Below are 22,500 nucleotides of genomic sequence, written 5' to 3' on the forward strand. Positions count from 1 at the left end.
CCCGAACCACGTCACCCGAACCACGTCATCCGAACCACGTCACCCGAACCCGAACCACGTCACCCGAACCACGTCACCCGAGCCACGTCACCCGAAACATGACACCGGAACCACATCACCCGAACCCAAACCACATCACCCGAACCCGAACCACATCACCCGAGCCACGTCACCCGAACCACATCACCCGAGCCACGTCACCCGAACCATGTCACCTGAACCACGTCACCCGAACCCGAACTACGACACCCGAACCACGACACCCGAGCCACGACACCTGAACCACGTCACCCGAGCCCGAACCACATCACCCAGTCCACGTCGCCCAAACCACGTCACCTGAACCTGAACCCGAACCACATCCCCCGAATCTCATCACCCTAACCACGACACCCGAACCATGACACCTGAACCCCGTCACCCGACCCACGTCACCCGAACCACGTCACCCGAACCACGTCACCCGAACTATTACACCAAATTCACGTCACCCGAACCCAAACCACGTTACCCAAAACCACGTCACCCGAACTATAACAACCGAACCATGTCACCCGAACCCGACCAAAGTCACCCGAACCACGTCACCGCCGCCTCCAGCCCCCCCTCCCACCTGTTCTGACACCTGAAACCATCCTAACGATGATGATGATAACAACAATAATAATAATAATAATAATAATAATAATAATAATAACTAACAATAATAATATAAAGCCTCCGACACTGACACAACATCGGTGTCAAGTCGCCGTTAAGACAGGAACTCACGCCGTCCACGGTCAGGATCCACTTCCCCGGTTCGGACACGGCACCGATCGGCCCGATCAGCACCGGCAGGCCCAGCAGCAGCAGCGCCGGAGACCAGAGTCCCGGTCCGGTCCGACACGGACCCGCGGAGCCCGACATTTGTGATCCAGATCCAGGAGGAGGAAAAAACAACAAGCGGGACACTTCCTGGTTCCGGCTGACGTCAGCAGGGGGAGGGACGGTGCGTTCAGGGGCAGTGGGAAAGTAGCAACTCCGTTTTTTTTATTTTTTAACATTAGTTTTTTTTTAATGTTTTTAATTTAAATGAAATTTTAAATGTGGAAATAATATCAATTCAAATGTACACAGACAATAAAACATAGAAAAGGGAAAAAAGAATGACAAAAATAGTTTTTTAATATCAATTTTTGGATATTTTTGCAAAGAAAAAGAAAAATAACTATAAATTATATACCAATAAACTAATTTGTGTTTGTGTAAATATATATTTTCATCTGCAGAATATTTGGGATTGTTAAGAATTGGTACTAAATCCATGTTTGTAAGTGTTACATTTGTCATAAAACATTATTTAAAGGTATTTTATCGCCATGGTTCCCTCGACAAAAGGCTTTTTTTAGATAATTGACGAGAATAAACTTATATTTTTTAAACAATAAATTAATAAGATCAAGATCTGTGTACTCGCACCCAGAGTGCTTTCTTCTATAGCTGGATCATAGTATTTATTATTATTATTTAACAGATACATAATAAAGAAAAGATGAATGAATAAAAGGCCTTTTGTCTTATCCTCCAAGTATATTTGTTTATTTGATATTCAAATTACACAGAGACATAATGAGAGCCTATAAACACAACAACAAAGCTCATTACATGTGTAAAATATATATTTATATTTAATCTAATATAAGTGAAACAATGAGAATCTCGGACATGAAATAGGAAAAGATTCAAATAAATGTGTGTGTGTGTAAATATATACATTTACATAGGTATATATATATACTTGTGTGTGTGTGTATTCATATCATATAATCAAATAAAATAATATAATGTAATATTTGTGGTAGACATGTGTATCATGAAAGCTATAACTTTCGAGAAATATATATACATTTACATTATGTAGAATAAGTACATTGTTTTGTTAAAGATTACAATCGACTGTTTTACAAAAAGAGAAAAAGAAAAACCACGACAGAGATCCGTAAATTTCAGAGGGTTCGTATTAAAATGTTTTATTTCACGCTGTTAAATTTAGACGACTAAAGGAGACGGTTAACACGTTAACCCCTGGTTACGCGCAGAGGCGTGACCCGATATCACCCCTTGGCTCATCTGTTTACGAATCCTGCGGTTACTGCAGGAGTTCTCTCGGTTCGTTAACGGGGGTTTGAGAACTCTGATTTTACGTTTATTGCCTTAATCCGAATAGAAGTGGGTTTTTAAACTGCACGTAAACGCGCTGATTGTTGGACGGCCCCCTCGCCCAATGGGCACGGGACGAATCCGTCAACATTTACACCCCTGGCTCCGGCCTCTTCACCGATCCAACCTTCAGAACTGGAACCACCAAGAACCCGATCCCTAACTCCAGCGTTCTCTCACCCTGGCCGCTGGCCCTGACTCCGGCTCCGGCTGGCCTGGGAAAACATGACAGCGACAGAACGGTCATTAAATGTTTATAACTCTAAAGAGTGAATGAAAGCCGATCCACCCCCTAAATGAAGAAGTGCAGTACCTTAGAGCTGCAGCAGATGGCAGTGATGAGCAACAGGACCCCCAGCAGGAGGACGACCAGTCTGATGATCAACTCCGTTAGAGGGGCTGAAACACATTTAACACCGTCACATCTGATTGAATTAAAGGGGAAGCTGCCTGGAAGTGACCCGACTCCTCCAGATGGACTGAGTCTCATCATCTCAGCAGATCCATCTGAACTCTGGGTCGGAGATCTTTGGGGAAGGGGTGAAAATCCTGGTTTCTGATTGGATAAACCATCTTACGGGCCTAATCAACCAATCAGATCACTGAAGCGTTTTCTCTGTCACACGTTACCAGACTGATCTGAGAGTAAAATACAACGGAGCTCAGAGATCAGGATGAGATCAGGAGGGTAGAGTTTAAGGGCGCCCTCCCACTGTGCGTCCGTCCCGTGCCCCGTGCTTTAGGGTCCTTGTCCCCCCCTCCAGGCCCGTTTGTACTCACACTACCTGGGCCTCGGAGAATGCTTCTTGCTGCCTATACGTCATCACGCCGTAACACGTCACACGCATTGATGACATCATGGCGATGCGTGGCTTTGTTTCCAGATCTTTCCGTAGACCTCGGAGTTTTTGTGCGTCTTGTCGACTGTTTTTGAATCTTTTCATCGACCAAATCTGCAGTAAACACTCCACCTCCGCATCACACCAACGTGAACCTTTCACCGCCATTGTTTGAAATGTCCGCGCATGGTCCCTCCTTCTTTTCTCTACGTCCCAACAGGCGCACAGGAAATGACCTCAGAGCCGCCGTAGGCCTCGTGCTCGTACACGTGCGCACACTCGTGCTTGTACACGTGCGCACGCTCGTCCACCTCTCCCAAACAGGCCGTGGACGGCGAGCGTGCCGCTCCTAGACACTGTACAGTTGCACTCACACTGGTCAAAGGAACCAGACTTTAGCTGTGAAACGTGCTGGGGCACGGTACGGAGGAACAGTGGGAGTGGGCCCTTAGATTTAAGAGGATTTTGTTACACATAACCACACAAGTTGTATCTGAATTCAACTTAAAGAGTGCACGTCAACATGTTCCAGTTCCCTGTTTGACTCAGATTGTGTTGAAGTTACCTGCGACAGTGAGAGAGAGCGTCCGGCTCTCAGAAGAGAAGTTATGGGAGTGAGTCTCGAGGTGATAAACGCAGCGGTACTCCCCTCGGTGGGCGGAGTCTGCAGCCGAGAACAGGAAATGTGCAGAGTGATTGACAGCTGGCAGCGTGTAGTTCTGTGCTTTGGCTGAGGTGGTGAAGACGAGCTGGAAGGAGCCTCCTGGGTACTGTGGTTCAGCGGAGCACGTGATGGTGAAGTTCGAGCCCATGAGCACCCGGAGCCCCTGCTGCCTGGCTTCAGAAACCCCGTCAATGAGGGGAAACAGGGAGATGTTCGGCCGAAGAAGCAAATCTGTTCAGAAGAAGGGAGATTATTATCTAAACGACACTGAAGCGTGAAAACAGAGCTCAAGGGATTGAAATCCATCTGGGTCCCGGTGACACGTTAACACTGTCACCTGCACATATGCACATTTTATCTCATACTTTATATTCTATAATTATCCTAAATTCTGTTTGACTTGATTCATCTACATCCGCTTATCTGGGGTCGGGTCTCGGGGGCAGCAGCTTTAGCAGGGAACCCCAAACTTCCCTTTCCCGGGCCACATTAACCAGCTCTAACTGGGGGATCCTGAGGCGTTCCCAGGCCAGTGTGGAGATCTAATCTCTCCACCTGGTCCTGGGTCTTCCCCGAGGCCTCCTCCCAGCTGGACGTGCCTGGAACACCTCCCTAGGGAGGCGCCCAGGGTTCATCCTTACCAGATGATCCTGAACCACCTCAACTGGCTCCTTTCAACGCAAAGGAGCAGCGGCTCTACTCCGAGTTCCTCACGGATGCTGAACTTCTCCCCCTCTCTCTAAGGGAGACTCCAGCTTGTAATTTTTTTAATTCAGTGTATTCTTTCTGTGTTTTTCTACGTGTGCATCTGTATATTTTTCTGCGTCCGCTAAGCACAAAAGCACCAGGTCCAGTTCCTGGTTTGTTTACATACTTAATGTGTTTGTGATTGTGATCCTACACTTGTACCGTAGGTGTCGTTCACGGCGTTACCTGAGCACATGATAAACAGCGAGGAAGAGCTGGCCCAATCCGTTGCCGTCGCACATTCCTTCAGTGCCGATCCAGACTGAACACAGGTTGAGTTGATCCACCACGCGGGTCGTGCTGAAACTGAGTCAAACATATCGACTGTAAAAACAGCAAAACCACAATCCATTAGTCTACATGCTGCAGCGGCAGGATTCTGGTCCCAGTCGGCCACTGGTCTCCACTCGCCCTGGATTCCCATCTCCAGGGTACCAGCGCAGCGGCTGGCCTCTCCCACGAACCTGAGGTAGTCTGGATCTGAGCAGAGACGGGAGAACCATTATCAGAGGAAGTGAGCCAGGGCTGCAAACCAAAGCTGCAGATCCTCTTGTACCTGAGCAGTTGAGTCCCACAGCTTTGTCAGAGGAGCAGGTGTTTCTTTCTGAACTGTCGCAGTCCAGGAGAGCCGACTCGTGGCCTCCACACTGGAACTCTTTGGTCCACACCGGAGCCTCCACGTCTCCGTAGAGTCCCCCTTTGAAAGCCGAAGGAGCCCCGCAGCCGAGCTCCCTGCAGACCACCTGTGCATCCCGCAGGTCAAAGTCGTCTTCACACACTGAGGACCACGACTGGTTCGACTGGTTCGACCTCACCTCCAGTCCGCCTGAACACGGGTGAGTCCCATTCTCCAGCCTGACGGTCACAGAGTCTGGGAAGTGACAGAAGCAGAGCAACTTCATTGACGTTGCACGGCAAATATGGAGACTGTAGCTGACTGCGCAACGAGATGAGATCATTTTTGCCTTGTCAGGGTTTGAGGCCTTCCAGCAACCGACCTACTTCGCAATCATTTCTGGGACAATTTAATGTGTTATCGTGACAGACCTGCTCTATCCTTTAAAGAGTGTAAAGGACGATGTGTGACAGCTCAAACGCGTCTAAAGATTATAGTAAATCTCTTTAATGCTGTTACCTGAGCAGGCTATCTCTAGGAGGGCAAAGGAGTATTTAAATCCTGGGGAGCATTTCATCAGTGAAGCTTCATCACAGTTGGGGTCGATGTCCCAGATCTCTTGGGCTTTGGCCGTCCACGTTCTCCGGGTTGAAACAGCAGAGCCACAGTCCAGCTCTGCACACGCCACACCTGCTAATCTCAGGTTCCAGTTCTTCCTATCCACTGGTTTCCATTCGTCCTGATGTCTCATCTCCAGCTCGCCGTCGCACCGGCTGCCTCCTCCAACCAGCCGGACACCAGCAGGTTCTGGGTAGAAACAACAAGGCAGCTGCTAACAAAGCTGAATCCACTTCATCCAAAAATGAACCAATATGACAACGGTGGCAGGGCCGTAGGTAGAGCACACCTGGACAGGACTCCAGCCAATCACAGACGACCATTCATGCTCACATCCACACCTTACACATTGGCTTTAAAGGTCCCATACTGTAAAGAGTTCAACCAACAGAGAAATGCACATGTGATGTCACAACTATCCTTTGCAAAAAAGCGTAAGTGACTTTTCAAACGTGAAACACGGTTTCCAACGTTTTGTCGAACCCACAGCCGCTGCCTCGGACCTTCAGCCTCTTTACACGGGGCGGCTGCTCTAACCACTGAGCCACCGGCCGCCCCACAACGGCTCTTTGACGAGCCAGACACTTCATCTGTTCTTGTAAACACATTCAGATCTCTGTTAGCATTAGCATCACTTCCCTTTAGCACAACAGCAGAGTAGAGCTACCGAACTGCCTCGACGCTCCAAACGCGCGATTCCAAACATGATCAAGTTACTCGCGTTACTCACATTACTCGCGTTTCTCGCATTACTCTGGTTACTCACGTTTCTCGCGTTACGTTACTCGCGTTTCTCGGGTTAATCAAGTTTCTCGCGTTACTCACGTTTCTCGCATTACTCACGTTTCTCGCATTACTCTGGTTACTCACGTTTCTCGCGTTACGTTACTCGCGTTTCTCGGGTTAATCAAGTTTCTCGCGTTACTCACGTTTCTCGCATTACTCACGTTTCTCGCGTTACTCACCTGACTTGCGTTTCTCGCATTACTCGCGTTACTCATGTTTCTCGTGTTATTCACGTTACTCACCTGAATCGCGTTACTCACGTGACTCGGGTTACTCACGTTTCCCGCGTTTGTCGCGTAACTCGCAACCAAAACATTTGAAAGCGTTCGTGATTTTCGGACACTGCAAACGTGAAACACCTGATGCACTTAAGTGCCGTTACAGTCATTCCCCGGCTGCAGTGCCGGTGCAGAGACTCTGGGAGCGCATATGAAGAAGACCCGGAAGCACTGACCAATCAGAGCAGACTGGGCTTTTTCAGGGGGGGGGGGGTTTAAAGGGACAGGCGCTAAAACATGGCGTCTGGTTCTAGTAGAAGCTGAGCAAAACACGTCCACTTTAAACCATGTTGATTTAAACTCAATCATGTTTCCTTGTACCTGAGCAGGTGAGTCCGACAGCTTTGCCAGAGGAGCAGGTGTCGCTATCTGAACTGTCGCAGTCCAGGAGAGCCGACTCGTGGCCTCCACACCGGAACTCTTTGGTCCACGCCGGAGCCTCCACGTCTCCGTAGAGTCCCCCTTTGAAGGCCGAAGGAGCCCCACAGCCGAGCTCCCTGCAGACCACCTGTGCATCCTGCAGGTCGAAGTCGTCTTCGCACACCGAGGACCACGACGGGCTCGACTGGTTCTGGTTCACCTCCAGTCCGCCTGAACACAGGTGAGTCCCGTTCACCAGCCTCACAGACTCTGGAGAGAGAGAACCCAATGTCGTTTTCCAGTTTTCTTCATTCAACACGGAGACAAAGCATGAAACTGAGCTGCAAAGGTGACGTCACTGACCTGAACAGGTGATCTCAACCTTGGGAGTGGACAGTTCTTCATTTGACATCTTAAAGGGTAAAAAGCCGTGTATGCATGAACCGGAGAAACCGCGCGTCGTCCGCAGTGACACCACCGAACCACAGTCGAGCCGTCTGCACACCTCAGCTGCCGATTTCAGGTTCCACTCAACCGGCTCGTCCTCCACCGGCTCGTCCTCCAGCGGCGGCGTCACCCGAGCACGCTCATGAAGGAAGCTCTCGTTCGTCGCAGAGTCCTTAAGGATCACCACAGGTTCAGGGAGATACACGGGTTCAAGGTGGAACTTCCGGTGATGGTCGTTAGACACGGGTTTCCACTCTCCTTTGACTTCCATCTGGAGTCGTCCAGCACAGCGGCCGCCTCCTCCCACCAGCCTCACGTCCCCGGGCAGCGCTGAACCGAGACGAGCACGAGTCAGATCATATCGTTAAATCATGAATATCATTTATGGAAGAGATGTGGTTGAATTCAAGCAGCATAATTAATGTTTAACGCAATAAAAAAAGAACAAAACGACCAAAAAAGAGTCAAAAAATGTCCATTTAAAGAGAAGAAAGGTGTTTTTTAGGCGGATTGTTTACATTTAAACATTAAAAAGATTTAAAATGCGTAAAAACCAGGAGAAGTTTTTGTTTTTCTGTCGGGTTAAAAGAAGCAAAAAGTCCAAACATGATGATTTAATGATTTAGTGATTTAAAAAGAGGTTAAAGGAAACGATTCAAAACACAATTTAACAAAACATTAAACATTAAAGGACACATGGAAACAGGCTGACACGGGTCTGAACAGACTCGAGCCTTAAAAGAGCATTAAAGATGATATTTAAATCAGAGTTTTCCTCCTGTGACGTGAACATTATAGGTGAAATAAAGTCCTACCTGAGCTGCAGAGGCACGCGCACACAGTCAGCACCCTGAGGTCCATGTGCACCTGTCGCTGCACCTGTCACTGCACCTGTCGCTGCACCTGTGGCTGCACCTGTGGCTGCACCTGTGGCTGCACCTGTCGCTGCACCTGTCGCTGTCGCTGCACCTGTCGCTGCACCCGTCCCTGTCGCTGCACCCGTCCCTGTGTCGTCTTCATGTGTCTCTGCTCTTTATCAGGACCCCACTCACCCACTTCCTGTCACCTTATCTGGTCCAACATGCACATCCTGCATCATGCATCGTGCATCATAGTGATGCTTTACACCATCATGTGCTGAAGGTCTGAACTCAACATCTGTGGTTTCAGGTTTTCAAAATAAAAGCACCAGCCGACAGTGAGGCTGTTGCTGTTGGTTGGGTCATTTTCCAAAGTCAAGATCGACGTTTCAACCGTTTCAAGCTGCTTTTTCAAGTGTTTAATATCATATATTTAAGAAATACTAATTATTTTATGTCATCGTCGTGTTAAAGTAGATGTTTTAGTGCCATAAACAACCAAAATTATGTTTCTTTCAGATAATTCAGAGGAGGAGGCTCTCTAATGGCTTTTTATTTATTTTTTAAATTAATTTAGTCAATGTACTAAATCTGCTTTTTATTTATTTTTAAATTAATTTAGTCAATGTACTAAATCTGCTTTTTATTTATTTATCTTTAAATTAATTTATTCAATGTACTAAATCTGCTTTTTATTTATTTATTTTTAAATTGAATTAATGTACTAAATCTGCTTTTTATTTATTTATTTTTAAATTAATTTAGTCAATGTATTAAATCTGCTTTTTATTTATTTATCTTTAAATTAATTTATTCAATGTACTAAATCTGCTTTTTATTTATTTATTTTTAAATTGAATTAATGTACTAAATCTGCTTTTTATTTATTTATTTTTAAATTGAATTAATGTACTAAATCTGCTTTTTATTTATTTATTTTTAAATTGAATTAATGTACTAAATCTGCTTTTTATTTATTTATTTTTAAATTTAATTAATGTACTAAATCTGCTTTTTATTTATTTATTTTTAAATTTAATTAATGTACTAAATCTGCTTTATCGGCTTTTTATTTATTGTTATTTATTTATTGTTAAACTCAGTCACTGGTCTTTACCCACTCTGTAAAGTGTCCTGAGGTAACCTTTGTTATGATTTGGCACTTTAAATAAAACTGAATTAAATTGAATTAATGGGCGTTGACCACTTCCTGTTCCAGTTCGTGCGTTGCAGCTTCTGATGTTATCGACTCATCGGAGTAAAAACATCCTCAGTCTGAGATGGTTATCACACATCAGCCCTGCCGTTCTGCTTCCTCTCCGTCTTTTAATCCTCCTCATCATCACTTTGATGTGGTTTCCTGCTGGATGCACCAAAATAAAGCCACGGTTTCTAACATGGCATTAAAACACGATAACGTTACATTTCTACACTTTATTTGTGATGACGTCCCAATCATGCATCATAGTGATACTTTACACTATGCAACAATAACGTTACATTTCTACACTTTCATTTAATTTCAAGTTCGTGTCCGTCAGCTCATCCCACCAGCGGGGTAGAAACGTCCAATCAGAAGCACTTTTCACACCCTTCCGCTTCTTTAAAGTGATGTTTCTGTGAATCCACGTGACGAGCAACAGCGTGGGTTTGTGGTTAAGTGTAAAAACGTCCGGTGATGCTGATGCTGAGGTTGATCATGTTGTGAGTTAAGCTGTAAACTCATCTTTAAACATGTTGCATCACAACAACGTCCCGTGTGAAGGAGGCTGCGGAAGTCGTTGTCAGTCAATCTGTGTTTCTGTGGAAATGACAGAGATGAGTGAGATACAAGCAGCTCACCACCACATTTTATTACATCCCGGCTGGGGCCCTTCTGTGTGGAGTTTGCATGTTGTCCCCGTGTCTGCGTGGGTTTTCTCCGGGTTCTCCGGTTTCCTCCCACAGTCCAAAGACGTGCAGGTGTTCGGTTCATTGATGACTCTAAATCACCCGTAGGTGTGAATGGTTGTCTGTCTCTGTTCGTCTCTATGTGTCCTGTGATAGATTGGCGTCCTGTCCAGGGTGGACCCCGCCTCACGCCTGATGTCAGCTGGGATCGGCTCCAGCACCCCCCGCGACCCCGACCTCGGGATAAGCGGTTGAAGATGAATGAATGAATGATCTTATTTATGCATCTTTAAACTCGGGGGATATATTCAGGAGTAACCTCATTTGCAAGAATGAAGCCGAGACAACAACAGGAAACATTTGAGGACAAAACGTTTGCAAAATACATCCGCAAATCCGTATTTAGGGTTGGACCGATACGGACCTGAGACGATATTTGGAGCCGATTCTCAATTTACATCATAAAAAAGACACAATTCAGTTTTATTTACAGTGCCAAATCATAACAACAGTTATCTCAGGACACTTTACAGAGTAGGTAAAGACCAAACTCTATGACTTATTCATGATTTACAGAGACCCAACAATTCCCCCGTAGAGTACGGTGGCGTTGAAAACCTTCACTATAACAGACAGGAACGTCAGACAGACCCAGCTCTGTGGAGGACGCACATCTGTCTGCACCGGAGAGAGGAAGAGAAGGAGAGAGAGAGGGAGAAAAGACGGACAGAGAGAGACAAAGACAGACAGATGGACAGAGAGAGAGACAGAGACAGACACAAAGACAGACAGATGGACAGAGAGAGAGACAGAGACAGACACAAAGACAGAGAGAGACAGAGACGGACAGATGGACAGAGAAGAAGAGAAGGAGAGAGAGAGAGACAAAGACGGACAGATGGACAGAGAGGAAGAGAAGGAGAGAGAGAGAGAGACAAAGACGGACAGATGGACAGAGAGGAAGAGAAGGAGAGAGAGAGACAAAGACGGACAGACGGACAGAGAGGAAGAGAAGGAGAGAGAGAGACAAAGACGGACAGATGGACAGAGAGGAAGAGAAGGAGAGAGAGACAAAGACGGACAGATGGACAGAGAGGAAGAGAAGGAGAGAGAGAGACAAAGACGGACAGATGGACAGAGAGGAAGAGGAGAGAGAGAGAGACAAAGACGGACAGATGGACAGAGAGGAAGAGAAGGAGAGAGAGACAAAGACGGACAGATGGACAGAGAGGAAGAGAAGGAGAGAGAGAGAGAAAAGACGGACAGATGGACAGAGAGGAAGAGAAGGAGAGAGAGAGAAACAAAGACGGACAGATGGACAGAGGAAGAGAAGGAGAGAGAGAGAGACAAAGACGGACACAAAGACGGACAGATGGACAGAGAGGAAGACAAAGACAGACACAAAGACGGACAGATGGACAGAGAGGAAGAGAAGGAGAGAGAGAGAGACAAAGACGGACAGATGGACAGAGAGGAAGAGAAGGAGAGAGAGAGAGACAAAGACGGACAGATGGACAGAGAGGAAGAGAAGGAGAGAGAGAGAGAGACAAAGACGGACAGATGGACAGAGAGGAAGAGAAGGAGAGAGAGAGAGAGACAAAGACGGACAGATGGACAGAGGAAGAGAAGGAGAGAGAGAGAGACAAAGACGGACAGATGGACAGAGAGGAAGAGAAGGAGAGAGAGAGAGAGACAAAGACGGACAGATGGACAGAGAGGAAGAGAAGGAGAGAGAGAGAGAGACAAAGACGGACAGATGGACAGAGAGGAAGACAAAGACAGACACAAAGACGGACAGATGGACAGAGAGGAAGAGAAGGAGAGAGAGAGAGACAAAGACGGACAGATGGACAGAGAGGAAGAGAAGGAGAGAGAGAGAGAGACAAAGACGGACAGATGGACAGAGAGGAAGAGAAGGAGACAGACACAAAGACGGACAGATGGACAGCATCTCTGTCCATCTGTCCGTCTTTTCAAGCAACTAAAATATCGATATAATCCGTCAACATGGAGGTTTGAATCCTCTCCGCATGGATTCATTCATCACTAATGAATGTAACGGCCGCGGCCACTAGATGTCCCTGTTCTGCTGCAACCACCTCAACTGGCTCCTTTCAACGCAAAGGAGAACCTCTCCCCTCTCTCTCAGGGCGCCCTCCCACTGTGCCTCCGTCCCGTGCCCCGTGCTTTAGGGTCCTTGTCCCCCCCTCCAGGCCCGTTTGTACTCACACTACCTGGGCCTCGGAGAATGCTTCTTGCTGCCTATACGTCATCACGCCGTAACACGTCACACGCATTGATGACGTCATGGCGATGCGTGGCTTTGTTTCCAGATCTTTCCGTAGACCTCGGAGTTTTTGTGCGTCTTGTCGACTGTTTTTGAATCTTTTCATCGACCAAATCTGCAGTAAACACTCCACCTCCGCATCACACCAACGTGAACCTTTCACCGCCATTGTTTGAAATGTCCGCGCATGGTCCCTCCTTCTTTTTTCTACGTCCCAACAGGCGCACAGGAAATGACCTCAGAACCGCCGTAGGCCTCGTGCTCGCACACGTGCGCACGCTCGTGCTCGTACACGTGCAAACGTGCTTTACTAAAGCCCACCTCTCCCAAACGGGCCGTGGACGGCAAGCGTGCCGCTCCTAGACGTGGTACGGTTGCACTCACACTGGTCAAAGGAACCAGACTTTAGCCGTGAGACGTGTTTGGGCACGGGGCGGAGGCACAGTGGGAGGGCGCCCTCAGAGAACAGTAGTCTCCTACTGGAGCCCCATGCAGGACTTGAAAATTGACCTTTAAAGTGCTTGAATCTGACCCTGAATATTGCATTGGTGAATCTTTACACCTCTAATATTAATGACATCAAACCGTTTTAGTTTTTTACCAAGATTAAAAACATCAAACATCATCAAACATCATGCAGAATCACGTAATGTGTTTTCTGTCCCCTGAACGCATCACGAGCTGTGTTTACTGTGTGTCTGCAGGAACAGGGGGGGCTTTAGGACCTGGAGGCCGACTGTGTGTGTGTGTGTGTGTGTGTGTGTGTGTGTGTGTGTGTGTGTGTGTGTGTGTGTGTGTGTGTGTGTGTGTGTGTGTGTGTGTGTGTGTGTGTGTGTGTGTGTGTGTGTGTGTGTGTGTGTGTGTGTGTGTGTGTGTGTGTGTGTGTGTGTGTGTGTGTGTGTGTGTGAGGTTGATGATGCATTGAAAAGGAACTTGTTGGATCTTTGCTCAACTGGTTTTTCAGACTGTGGGTGTGCCCTCTCCTCTCTCTCTCTCTCTCTCTCTCTCTCTCTCTCTCTCTCTCTCTCTCTGCCTCAGTGTGTCTTCACCTCTCTCGCCCGCTCCCTGTCAGACTCTCTCTCCTCAGCAGAAGCTCAAGTCTCCGTGAGTAACAACACAAACTGCCTTTCCTCATGTTTCTAAAGTGTGTTTTTACTGTAAATGCACATTTGTGGTGTGTTGTGAGCTTATATCCATGTGTGTGTGTTTGTTTTATGGTGTGTGTGTGTGTGTGTTTGGGCTGAAACCAGACTCTGTATATAGAGTGTGTGTAGGTTTGCATGTCTCCAGTGGTGGAAATGTACAAAACAACAGTGGAAACAGGCTCCAGACTGCGTTCACAGTCGTCACTCGAGTTCAAACAAACAGAGAAAAAGTTTAAAATTTAATATTTAATAAACTAAAGTTCAGCCGTCGACACAGAAAAGTGTAAAAAGAGACTCCTTTACTCCAGGAGAGGAGGATTTAAACAGATAAATGTTACAGAAGTGAAGGAAACACAGTGTAAGAACACTTTAGTGCAGGTTCTGAACGTCTCCTCACGAAGAATTAAAGTATTTTAAATATATATTAATGTTTTTATTTTATCACTGGATCTGAGTCACTGATGCATGAACATTAGTGTGTGAGAGAAAATTATTATTTAACTGTTTTGACGATTAAATGACTGATTAAGTCTTTATTTTATTTTATTTTATTTTGTTTTATTTTATTTTATTTATTTTATTTTATTTTGTTTTATTTTATTTTGTTTTATTTTATTTTATTTTATTTTATTTATTTGATGCGTTCAGGTTTCAAATGTGAGAATTTTCCATTTTTTCCGCTGCATTATTTAAGAAATATTTTACTTTTTCTTCATTAAATATTTTTACTTTTTTCATTAAATATTTTTACTTTTTCTTCATTAAATATTTTTACTTTTTTCATTAAATATTTTTACTTTTTCTTCATTAAATATTTTTATTTTTTTCATTAAATATTTTTACTTTTTTTCATTAAATATTTTTTACTTTTTTCATTAAATATTTTTATTTTCTTCATTAAATATTTTTATTTTCTTCATTAAATATTTTTACTCTTTTTCCATTTTTTTTGCATTATTTGTAAATTTATTGTAAATTCTTGATCAGATTGTTTTTTAAATATTAACATAATTAAACATCTGGATTTGGACGAACTGAAGAAAATACAAAAATAATTATTAAAAAAAGAAAAGTATGCAGTTATTCTATTATGTATACAAATAACTTTTTTATATAATATTTTGATTTAACATGAAAACTTTTTCACTTTTTCCCTCAAATTATTCTTTAAATATTCAAACTTTTCTCAAAATATTCAGATTTTTCCTCAAACGATGATCAATTGTGTTTTATTTACTCCAAATCTGAATTTTCTCAAAATATTTTCCATTTTTTTTGCTGCATTATTTGTAAATTTTTGTAAATTCTTGATTAGATTTTATTAAAAAAAAATATTTATAATAAAACATCTGGTTTTGAAAACGAAGAAAATACTAAATACTAAATAAAAACATTTACCAAAAAAGAATATATTAAAATAAATATATGCAGTTATTAGTTGATGAAATGTGACATAAATAAATATTTCTGCTTCTTCATTTATTTACTTTTCTGTTTAATTTTCCTTTTTTTGTCACAATTCTTCAGATTTTTAGTAAATTTAATATTCTTAATTATTTACACAAAACATTTGATTATAAAAAAAACTGCCACAATAAAAATATACAAATAAAAATAATTATTTAAAAAATAATTATTATTATTATAATACATTTATTGTCAGTTCTTCAATAGATTTTTAGTAAATTTAATATTTAATAAAGGTATTTACACAATACATTTGATTATGATCGACTGAACCTGTCAGAATAAAATATTTAAAGTATTAAAAATAAAAGTAGGCATTAATAACTTAAAATTAATAACTTATAAAATCTGACATAAATTGATATTTCTGCGTCTTGTTAAATTTATAGTTTTTAATAATTCAATATAATTATCAGTGGAATCGTATCGTCATGAAATAAAAGTATTAATAAATAAGAATAAATAAGAAATATTGTGATAGTCGTCTGAATTAAGAGTTCTTTTAGAATTTTAGAGTTTATATTTTGCAGTAAAAATATTTTCATTTGTTATGTTTTAAAGTCACAGTAGTGACAAAAATGTATTTATTGTTATTATTATTACCAGAAAACTACTTTTACTAATCTATAATGTGAATAATGTCATTATGGAGTTATGAAATTCTGAATATTTGCTTTTAGTCGTAATAATAATTTAAATAAATCTTTATGCAGTAAAAAAAAAAGCAAAATAAACAATATTTTCTTCTAAATTGTGTCTGATAAAGTTTATTTATACGTTTAAAACGTAAAAACTTGAGTACGGGTTAAACGTATTCAGCATTATTTTGTTTTATTAACTTTAATTCTTCATTTTAACGTAATTATTATTTATTCCGGATGTTTTTTCTCTCGTTTTCTTCAACAGACACTTAAAAAACGCCAAAATGTGGTTGGCAGGAAAAATCATCGGCGGCATCATGGACGCGGTCGTGAAGTGAGAAGACGGCGCTAACAGTTCCCCTCTGTTTCCAGTCTTTGTGCTAAGCTAGGCTAACAGTTCCCCTCTGCTTCCAGTTTTTGTGCTAAGCTAGGCTAACAGTTCCCCTCTGTTTCCAGTCTTTGTGCTAAGCTAGGCTAACAGTTCCCCTCTGTTTCCAGTCTTTGTGCTAAGCTAGGCTAACAGTTTCCATCTGTTTTCAGACTTTGTGCTAGGCTAGGCTAACCGTTTCTGTCTGTTTCCAGTCTTTGTGCTAAGCTAGGCTAACAGTTTCCCTCTGCTTCCAGTCTTTGTGCTAAGCTAGGCTAACAGTTTCCCTCTGTTTCCAGTCTTTGTGCTAAGCTAGGCTAACAGTTTCCCTCTGTTTCCAGTCTTTGTGCTAAGCTAGGCTAACAGCTTCCCTCTGTTTTCAGACTTTGTGCTAGGCTAGGCTAACTGTTTCCCTCTGTTTCCAGTCTTTGTGCTAAGCTAGGCTAACTGTTTCCCTCTGTTTCCAGTCTTTGTGCTAAGCTAGGCTAACAGTTTCCCTCTGTTTCCAGTCTTTGTGCTAAGCTAGGCTAACTCTCTGACTCGTGTTGTTTTGTTGTTTTTCAGCAACATCGACCAGTTCGTGCCGTCAGACCCCGTAAGTACCAAACCTCATACTTTTTATATTATTAAATATTAGGTAACAAACAAACACATCACTATTATATTATCATATATATGTTTATACACACACACACACACACACACACACACACACACACACACACATTCCTCTATTCCTCTATTCCTCTATCTAACAGTAGTTCTCTGTTTGTCTATGTGTGCCTGTGTGTGTTCGTCTGTGCGTGCGTGTGTGTGTGTGTGTGTGTGTGTTTGTGTGTGTGTGTGTGTCTGGGCAGCCTCCTCCGCGCAGACCTCTGAACTTCGCAGAATCTCACGAGAACGAGGAGGAGAAGAAGTTTCGACAAGGTTTCCAGAAGCTGGCCGGAGACGTGAGTCCATCCTGTTCTTGTTTCTCATCACTTCCTGTTTATTCACAAACATGAGCCTCGCTTCTGACTCTGAGGTGTAAACAAAGGTGTAAACATGTGACAGAACCTTCTTAGCTCAGGTTAACACAGGAATAAAGCAAATGACCTCATCTAAGGAACCTTAGACACTCGCTTATAGAGAGTCATCACGTGGCACGGCTAAAGTCTGGTTCCTTTGACCAGTGTTAGTGCAACCGTACCACGTCTAGGAGCGGCACGCTTGCCGTCCACGGCCCGTTTGGGAGAGGTGGGCTTTAGTAAAGCACGTTTGCACGTGTACGAGCACGAGCGTGCGCACGTGTACGAGCACGAGGCCTACGGCGGTTCTGAGGTCATTTCCTGTGCGCCTGTTGGGACGTAGAAAAAAGAAGGAGGGACCATGCGCGGACATTTCAAACAATGGCGGTGAATGGTTCACGTTGGTGTGATGCGGAGGTGGAGTGTTTACTGCAGATTTGGTCGATGAAAAGATTCAAAAACAGTCGACAAGACGCACAAAAACTCCGAGGTCTACGGAAAGATCTGGAAACAAAGCCACGCATCGCCATGACGTCATCAATGCGTGTGACGTGTTACGGCGTGATGACGTATAGGCAGCAAGAAGCATTCTCCGAGGCCCAGGTAGTGTGAGTACAAACGGGCCTGGAGGGGGGGACAAGGACCCTAAAGCACGGGGCACGGGACGGAGGCACAGTGGGAGGGCGCCCTAAGAACCTCTGGACATTCCCAAATCATACGTATAAAAGTGCCCAGAATACCCTGAACGCAACGTGTGCAGTTAGAGGATTGTCTGCCGTGGTGTTGTCAAAACAAAAGTCATCTCAGGACACTTTACAGAGTAGGTATAGACCAACAATTTCCCCGTAGAGTGCGGTGGCGTTGAAAACCTTCCCCACAACGGGCAGGAACGTCGCACAGACCCAGCTCCACGGAGGACGGACGTCTGTCCTGACACAACCATCTTAAACATAACAACAGGGCTGAGGGCTGTAAGCTTTGAGCGTACGCTTAAATACGGGCACTTCTTCCGTAAGAAAAGCTAAACGATTACTCAAAAACACTCGTTTTCACAGTAATTTCTGCAAAAACAGTCTCTAAACTCGTTCCTGTTGGTGTGGATAACGCTGCACTGGCACTAGTGCTTCAGTAAGAAACGCTGTGAACTGCTCCTTTAATCAGGAGTGCACAGAAATCAAGGCTCTGGTCCACAGTCTTGGGTGCTGACTTTGGTCTCTCCTGTGGTTACAGCAGAATTACGTGTTTACATGAGTCTGTGCAGGCGGACGCTCTCACCAGGAAGCATCAGCCGTGTGAGGTTGTGCGAAACGTAACGCACAAAGACTCGTGTGTATTCCACATATAATAGTGAGGTGTGGTTGGTTTAGGAGCTAATCTCCTGTTAGTAACAGGACAAACCACAACCTTTGCTCCGGATCCTTTTTGGAAAGCGCTGGTCTGTTGTTAAAAACCTCATAATTATACTTTTTTATATTTTTTATTGTTACACACGAACATCCATCAGACTCTACGTTTCCTTTTACATTTTCTTTTGGTTTCATAAACGGAAACTGGCAAGAAAATCAAGATAATGTATAATTATTAAGTAATTAAATAACATTAATCAACATTATAATAAAGATAAAACAATAAAAATGTGCGGCCATACGCTCCAGATCTGCCCTTACTACCCCCATACCACCATTGTCCCTTAGTCATCAAGCAGCAGTTTAAGTATAAACTTATTTTATTCCACCCCTATTTAATAAATATTACTGAAATAACACTTACTGAACTATTTTGCCCATGTACGGGATAAAAAAAAGTCAAAATAACAAATAAAGATCAATTCAACGTGTGTAGCGATGAACCAACAACATCAAACTTTAACCGAACGCGGCTCATATCGTTTGCAGATGATGTTCGCTTTTACGTGCAGAATAAAACAAAAGAACGCAGCGCTGTTGTGTTGATACGAGTGTGTGTTTGTGTCGTGGTGTTGAAAGTATGCGCGTGCATACCTAACATTTCCCTGTAGTGATCAGTGCGCTTATAAAAATAAATAAATAAAAATGTGCGACCATACGCTCCATATCTGCCCTAATGTCCCACATACCACCATCGTCCCTCAGTCATCGTGCAGCAGTTTAAATAAGGAAAAGGAGCTAAAAGAATTTATAAAAAATAAAAAATGTAAATAATTAAGACTGGGGGTCAACTAGAGTAAGAACCTACTGAAGCACCCAAAGTGAAACATTCAAAATAAATCATTAATAAACTGAATTTAAACTAAGATAGAAATAAAAACTTTAAAATTGTCCCTTTTTGTTATTCGTGCGTCTGCCCCGCATCACGTCCATTTCAAAGTTATTGACTTTAAACGTGGACATCTTGGGAGAATGGTTTAGTTTTAGTTTAGATAGTTTATATAATTATGTGAAAAAAACAAAGATATCACACATTAATGTTCAGTCATAAAGAAAAGGAAAAATAAACGTACAACAACAAAATATAACCAAATAAACTGAAAAACATAAATTCTGTTCACATCTCCGAAAATGAGTGGGAAGAAGTTTAATCTTATTTTATTCCACCTCTTTTTAATAAATATTACTGAAATGACACGTACTGAACTATTTTGCTCGTGTAAGGGATAAAAAAAACGTCAAAATAACAAATAAAGAACAATCTAACGTGTGTAGCGTTGAACCAACCACAGTAAAACTCACATCGTTTGCAGATGATGTTCACTTTTACGTGCATATTCAAAATCTCGTCCGGAGCAGAACAAAACAAAAGAACGCAGCTCTGTTGTGTTGATACGAGTGTGTGTTTGTGTCGTGGTGTTGAAAGTATGCGCGTGCATTCCTAACATTCCCCTGCAGTGATCTGTGCGCTGACTTCAGTCCGTCTCTAACCTGACGGGTGATTCACTCGGCTGACACTTTCAGGAGCGTCTGGTTCCCCCGGCAGACGCTCGACTGACACGTTGACCTGCCTCGGCTGCTCGGCGAGTTCCTCCAGACGTCTGTCAGTCGTTTTTTTCTTTCTGCTTCTCACCTGAAGCTTCGCCTCGTCGTCGCCACACCTGTCCGTCCGCTGCCGGCTGCATTCCAGACCCCGCCCTCCTGCCGTCCCGTCCCGTCTCTGTTTTCTGTCGTCCGGCAGGTTCTGTAGCTTCCAACCGTCTTAATTCACACCTACTCCTTCTTCTTCTCGTGCTTCTTCTTGACTATCCCGACACTTCGTCACTCCCAACTCCTCACAGAAAGAACAGGGAACAAAATTTGGGATCTGAACGCTGTCAGACTTTCTGACATGCCCTCGATAACACAAGGAAAATTCAAGAAGCTTCATTTATGCCGAGTGAAATGATTGTGCAACAGTTTCAATACAACGGTGGGAAAGGATCAGAGTAACAATAAGCATAAAAAACATACATCAAATCAAGATCAAGCATAAAAACATCAATCAAATCAATTGTGCAAGGGACATTATGGTTAAACGTAGGTTTATACAATAACAACAATACGCAACGTGCAGTTTAGCAGCAGATTAAATAAAATAAGTACAAACTAAATAAGTGGTAAAGAGCGATAACAGATTTAAAGTGTAGCAGCATTTCCTACAGAACTAAGTGACAGTAAAGTACAGTAAAGTGTAGCAGCAGTCAGTTACAGTAGCACTAAATAAAGTGATGTAGTGGTGATATAAAGTGACAGTGTAAAGTGTAGCAGCATTACTTACTGAAGTGAGTGACAGTACAACTGAATAAAGTGGTGCAGTTATGATATAAAGTGGTATAAAGTGACACTTTCTCAGGGCTCAGTGTCTCCACTGGTCCTCACCTGACCTGTAGATGAATTAAACAGTTTGATGAAGAAAAAACTTCCTCCGTGTGTGAATTGACGTAGAAACACCCTTAAAGCCCTTGTTCCGACCCCGTCTGGATCATGTGAACGCTGTTTAGGTTCCTTACAATCAGTGCAAAGTAAATATGCGTCGCTGATGTAACCGGTCAGAAGTCAAAGGGATGCTGGAGACTCTTAAATGTGGAGAGACTCTTAAATGTAACTTCAGGGTTGCAGTTCACGAATCAAAGGTGAAAGGAGCTTCGGACGACTAAACCGTGTGTCTGCAGTGCAAAGTAAATGTGCGTCACTGATGTAACCGCTCAGAAGAAGTCAAAGGGATGCTGGAGACTCTTAAATGTGTGGAAAGACTCTTAAATGTAACCTCAAGGTTGCAGTTCATGAATCAAAGGTGAAAGGAGCTTCGGACGACTCAGAACGTCTTTAATCAGGACGGATCTGTCTGATGTTCTCTTTAATCCTCACTGATGATAAAATCAACAGTGGCTCCATTTATTTAACATGTGGAAAGACTCTTAAATGTGTGGAAAGACTCCTAAATGTGTGGAAAGACTTCAGGGTTGCAGTTCATGAGTGAAAGGAGCTTCGATCGACTTATAAGAACGTCTTTAATCAGGATCCGTCTAGTATTCACCTTTAACATGTGTTTAGTTTCCTTACAATCAGTGCAAAGTAAATGTGCGTCAGAAGAAGTCAAAGGGATGCTGGAGACTCTTAAATGTGTGGAAAGACTCTTAAATGTAACCTCAGGGTTGGAGATCATGAATCAAGGGTGAAAGAGGTGCGGTCGACTCATAAGATCGTCTTTAATCAGGACGGATCCGTCTAATATTCACTTTAATCCTCACTGATGATAAAATCAACAGTGGCTCCATTTATTTAACATGGGGAAAGACTCTTAAATGTGTGGTAAGACTCTTAAATGTAACTTCAGGATTGCAGATTATGGGTGAAAGGAGCTTCGGTCGACTCTGATCGTCTTTAATCAGGACGGATCCGTCTGATATTCACTTTTAACATGTGTTTAGTTTCCTTACAATCAGTGCAAAGTAAATGTGCGTCAGAAGAAGTCAAAGGGATGCTGGAGACTCTTAAATGTGTGGAAAGACTCTTAAATGTAGCCTCAGGGTTGCAGCTCATGAATGAAAGAGGTTTAGTCGACTCAGAACGTCTTTAATCAGGACGGATCCGTCTAATATTCTCCTTTAATCCTCACTGATGATAAAATCAACAGTAGCTCCATTTATTTAACATGTAGAAAGACTCTTAAATGTGTGGAAAGACTCTTAAATGTAACCTCAGGGTTGCAGTTCATGAATCAAGGGTGAAAGGAGCTTTGGACGACTTAACCGTGTGTCTGCAGTGCAAAGTCAATGTGCGTCGCTGATGTAACCGGTCAGATGTAACAGTCAAAGGGATGCTGGAGAC

General features: G+C 43.3%; 3 protein-coding genes and 1 long non-coding RNA gene across 4 annotated transcripts in view; 1 reads left to right on the forward strand and 3 right to left on the reverse strand.

The window, feature by feature from the left end:
- The window catches only part of LOC310947233 (transmembrane protein 87A), a 19,583-nt gene extending 18,630 nt beyond the window's left edge, over nucleotides 1–953 (reverse strand). Inside the window, exon 1 of the mRNA XM_083913996.1 lies at nucleotides 772–953. Within this exon, the coding sequence (XP_083770122.1) occupies nucleotides 772–909 (138 nt within the window). The 5' untranslated portion in view covers nucleotides 910–953. The remainder of the gene's footprint in view (nucleotides 1–771) is intronic.
- Nucleotides 954–2,148: 1,195 nt separating this feature from the next.
- Nucleotides 2,149–3,721, reverse strand: LOC310947254. Its single transcript, XR_014593211.1, has 3 exons — nucleotides 3,607–3,721; nucleotides 2,516–2,601; nucleotides 2,149–2,417 (listed from the first exon to the last, which is right to left on the reverse strand). It is a non-coding gene; the product is annotated as an uncharacterized lncRNA (long non-coding RNA).
- Nucleotides 3,722–4,634: 913 nt separating this feature from the next.
- Nucleotides 4,635–8,418, reverse strand: LOC310947356 (CD5 antigen-like; the record flags this gene model as incomplete). Its single annotated transcript, XM_083914146.1, has 7 exons — nucleotides 4,635–4,714; nucleotides 4,813–4,932; nucleotides 5,009–5,323; nucleotides 5,588–5,875; nucleotides 7,072–7,380; nucleotides 7,474–7,887; nucleotides 8,373–8,418. The coding sequence occupies 7 exons, from the start codon at nucleotides 8,416–8,418 to the stop codon at nucleotides 4,635–4,637; spliced, it is 1,572 nt and encodes a 523-aa protein (XP_083770272.1).
- Nucleotides 8,419–13,613: 5,195 nt separating this feature from the next.
- Nucleotides 13,614–22,500, forward strand: part of capns1b (calpain, small subunit 1 b) — a 14,887-nt gene continuing 6,000 nt past the window's right edge. The window contains exons 1-4 of the mRNA XM_083914023.1: nucleotides 13,614–13,698; nucleotides 16,113–16,181; nucleotides 16,779–16,809; nucleotides 17,072–17,164. Of these exons, the coding sequence (XP_083770149.1) occupies nucleotides 16,132–16,181; nucleotides 16,779–16,809; nucleotides 17,072–17,164 (174 nt within the window). The 5' untranslated portion in view covers nucleotides 13,614–13,698; nucleotides 16,113–16,131. The remainder of the gene's footprint in view (nucleotides 13,699–16,112; nucleotides 16,182–16,778; nucleotides 16,810–17,071; nucleotides 17,165–22,500) is intronic.

Source organism: Echiichthys vipera (genome assembly GCF_963691815.1).
Source record: "Echiichthys vipera genome assembly, chromosome: 5".
In the NCBI taxonomy this organism is placed as follows: Eukaryota; Metazoa; Chordata; class Actinopteri; order Perciformes; family Trachinidae; genus Echiichthys; species Echiichthys vipera.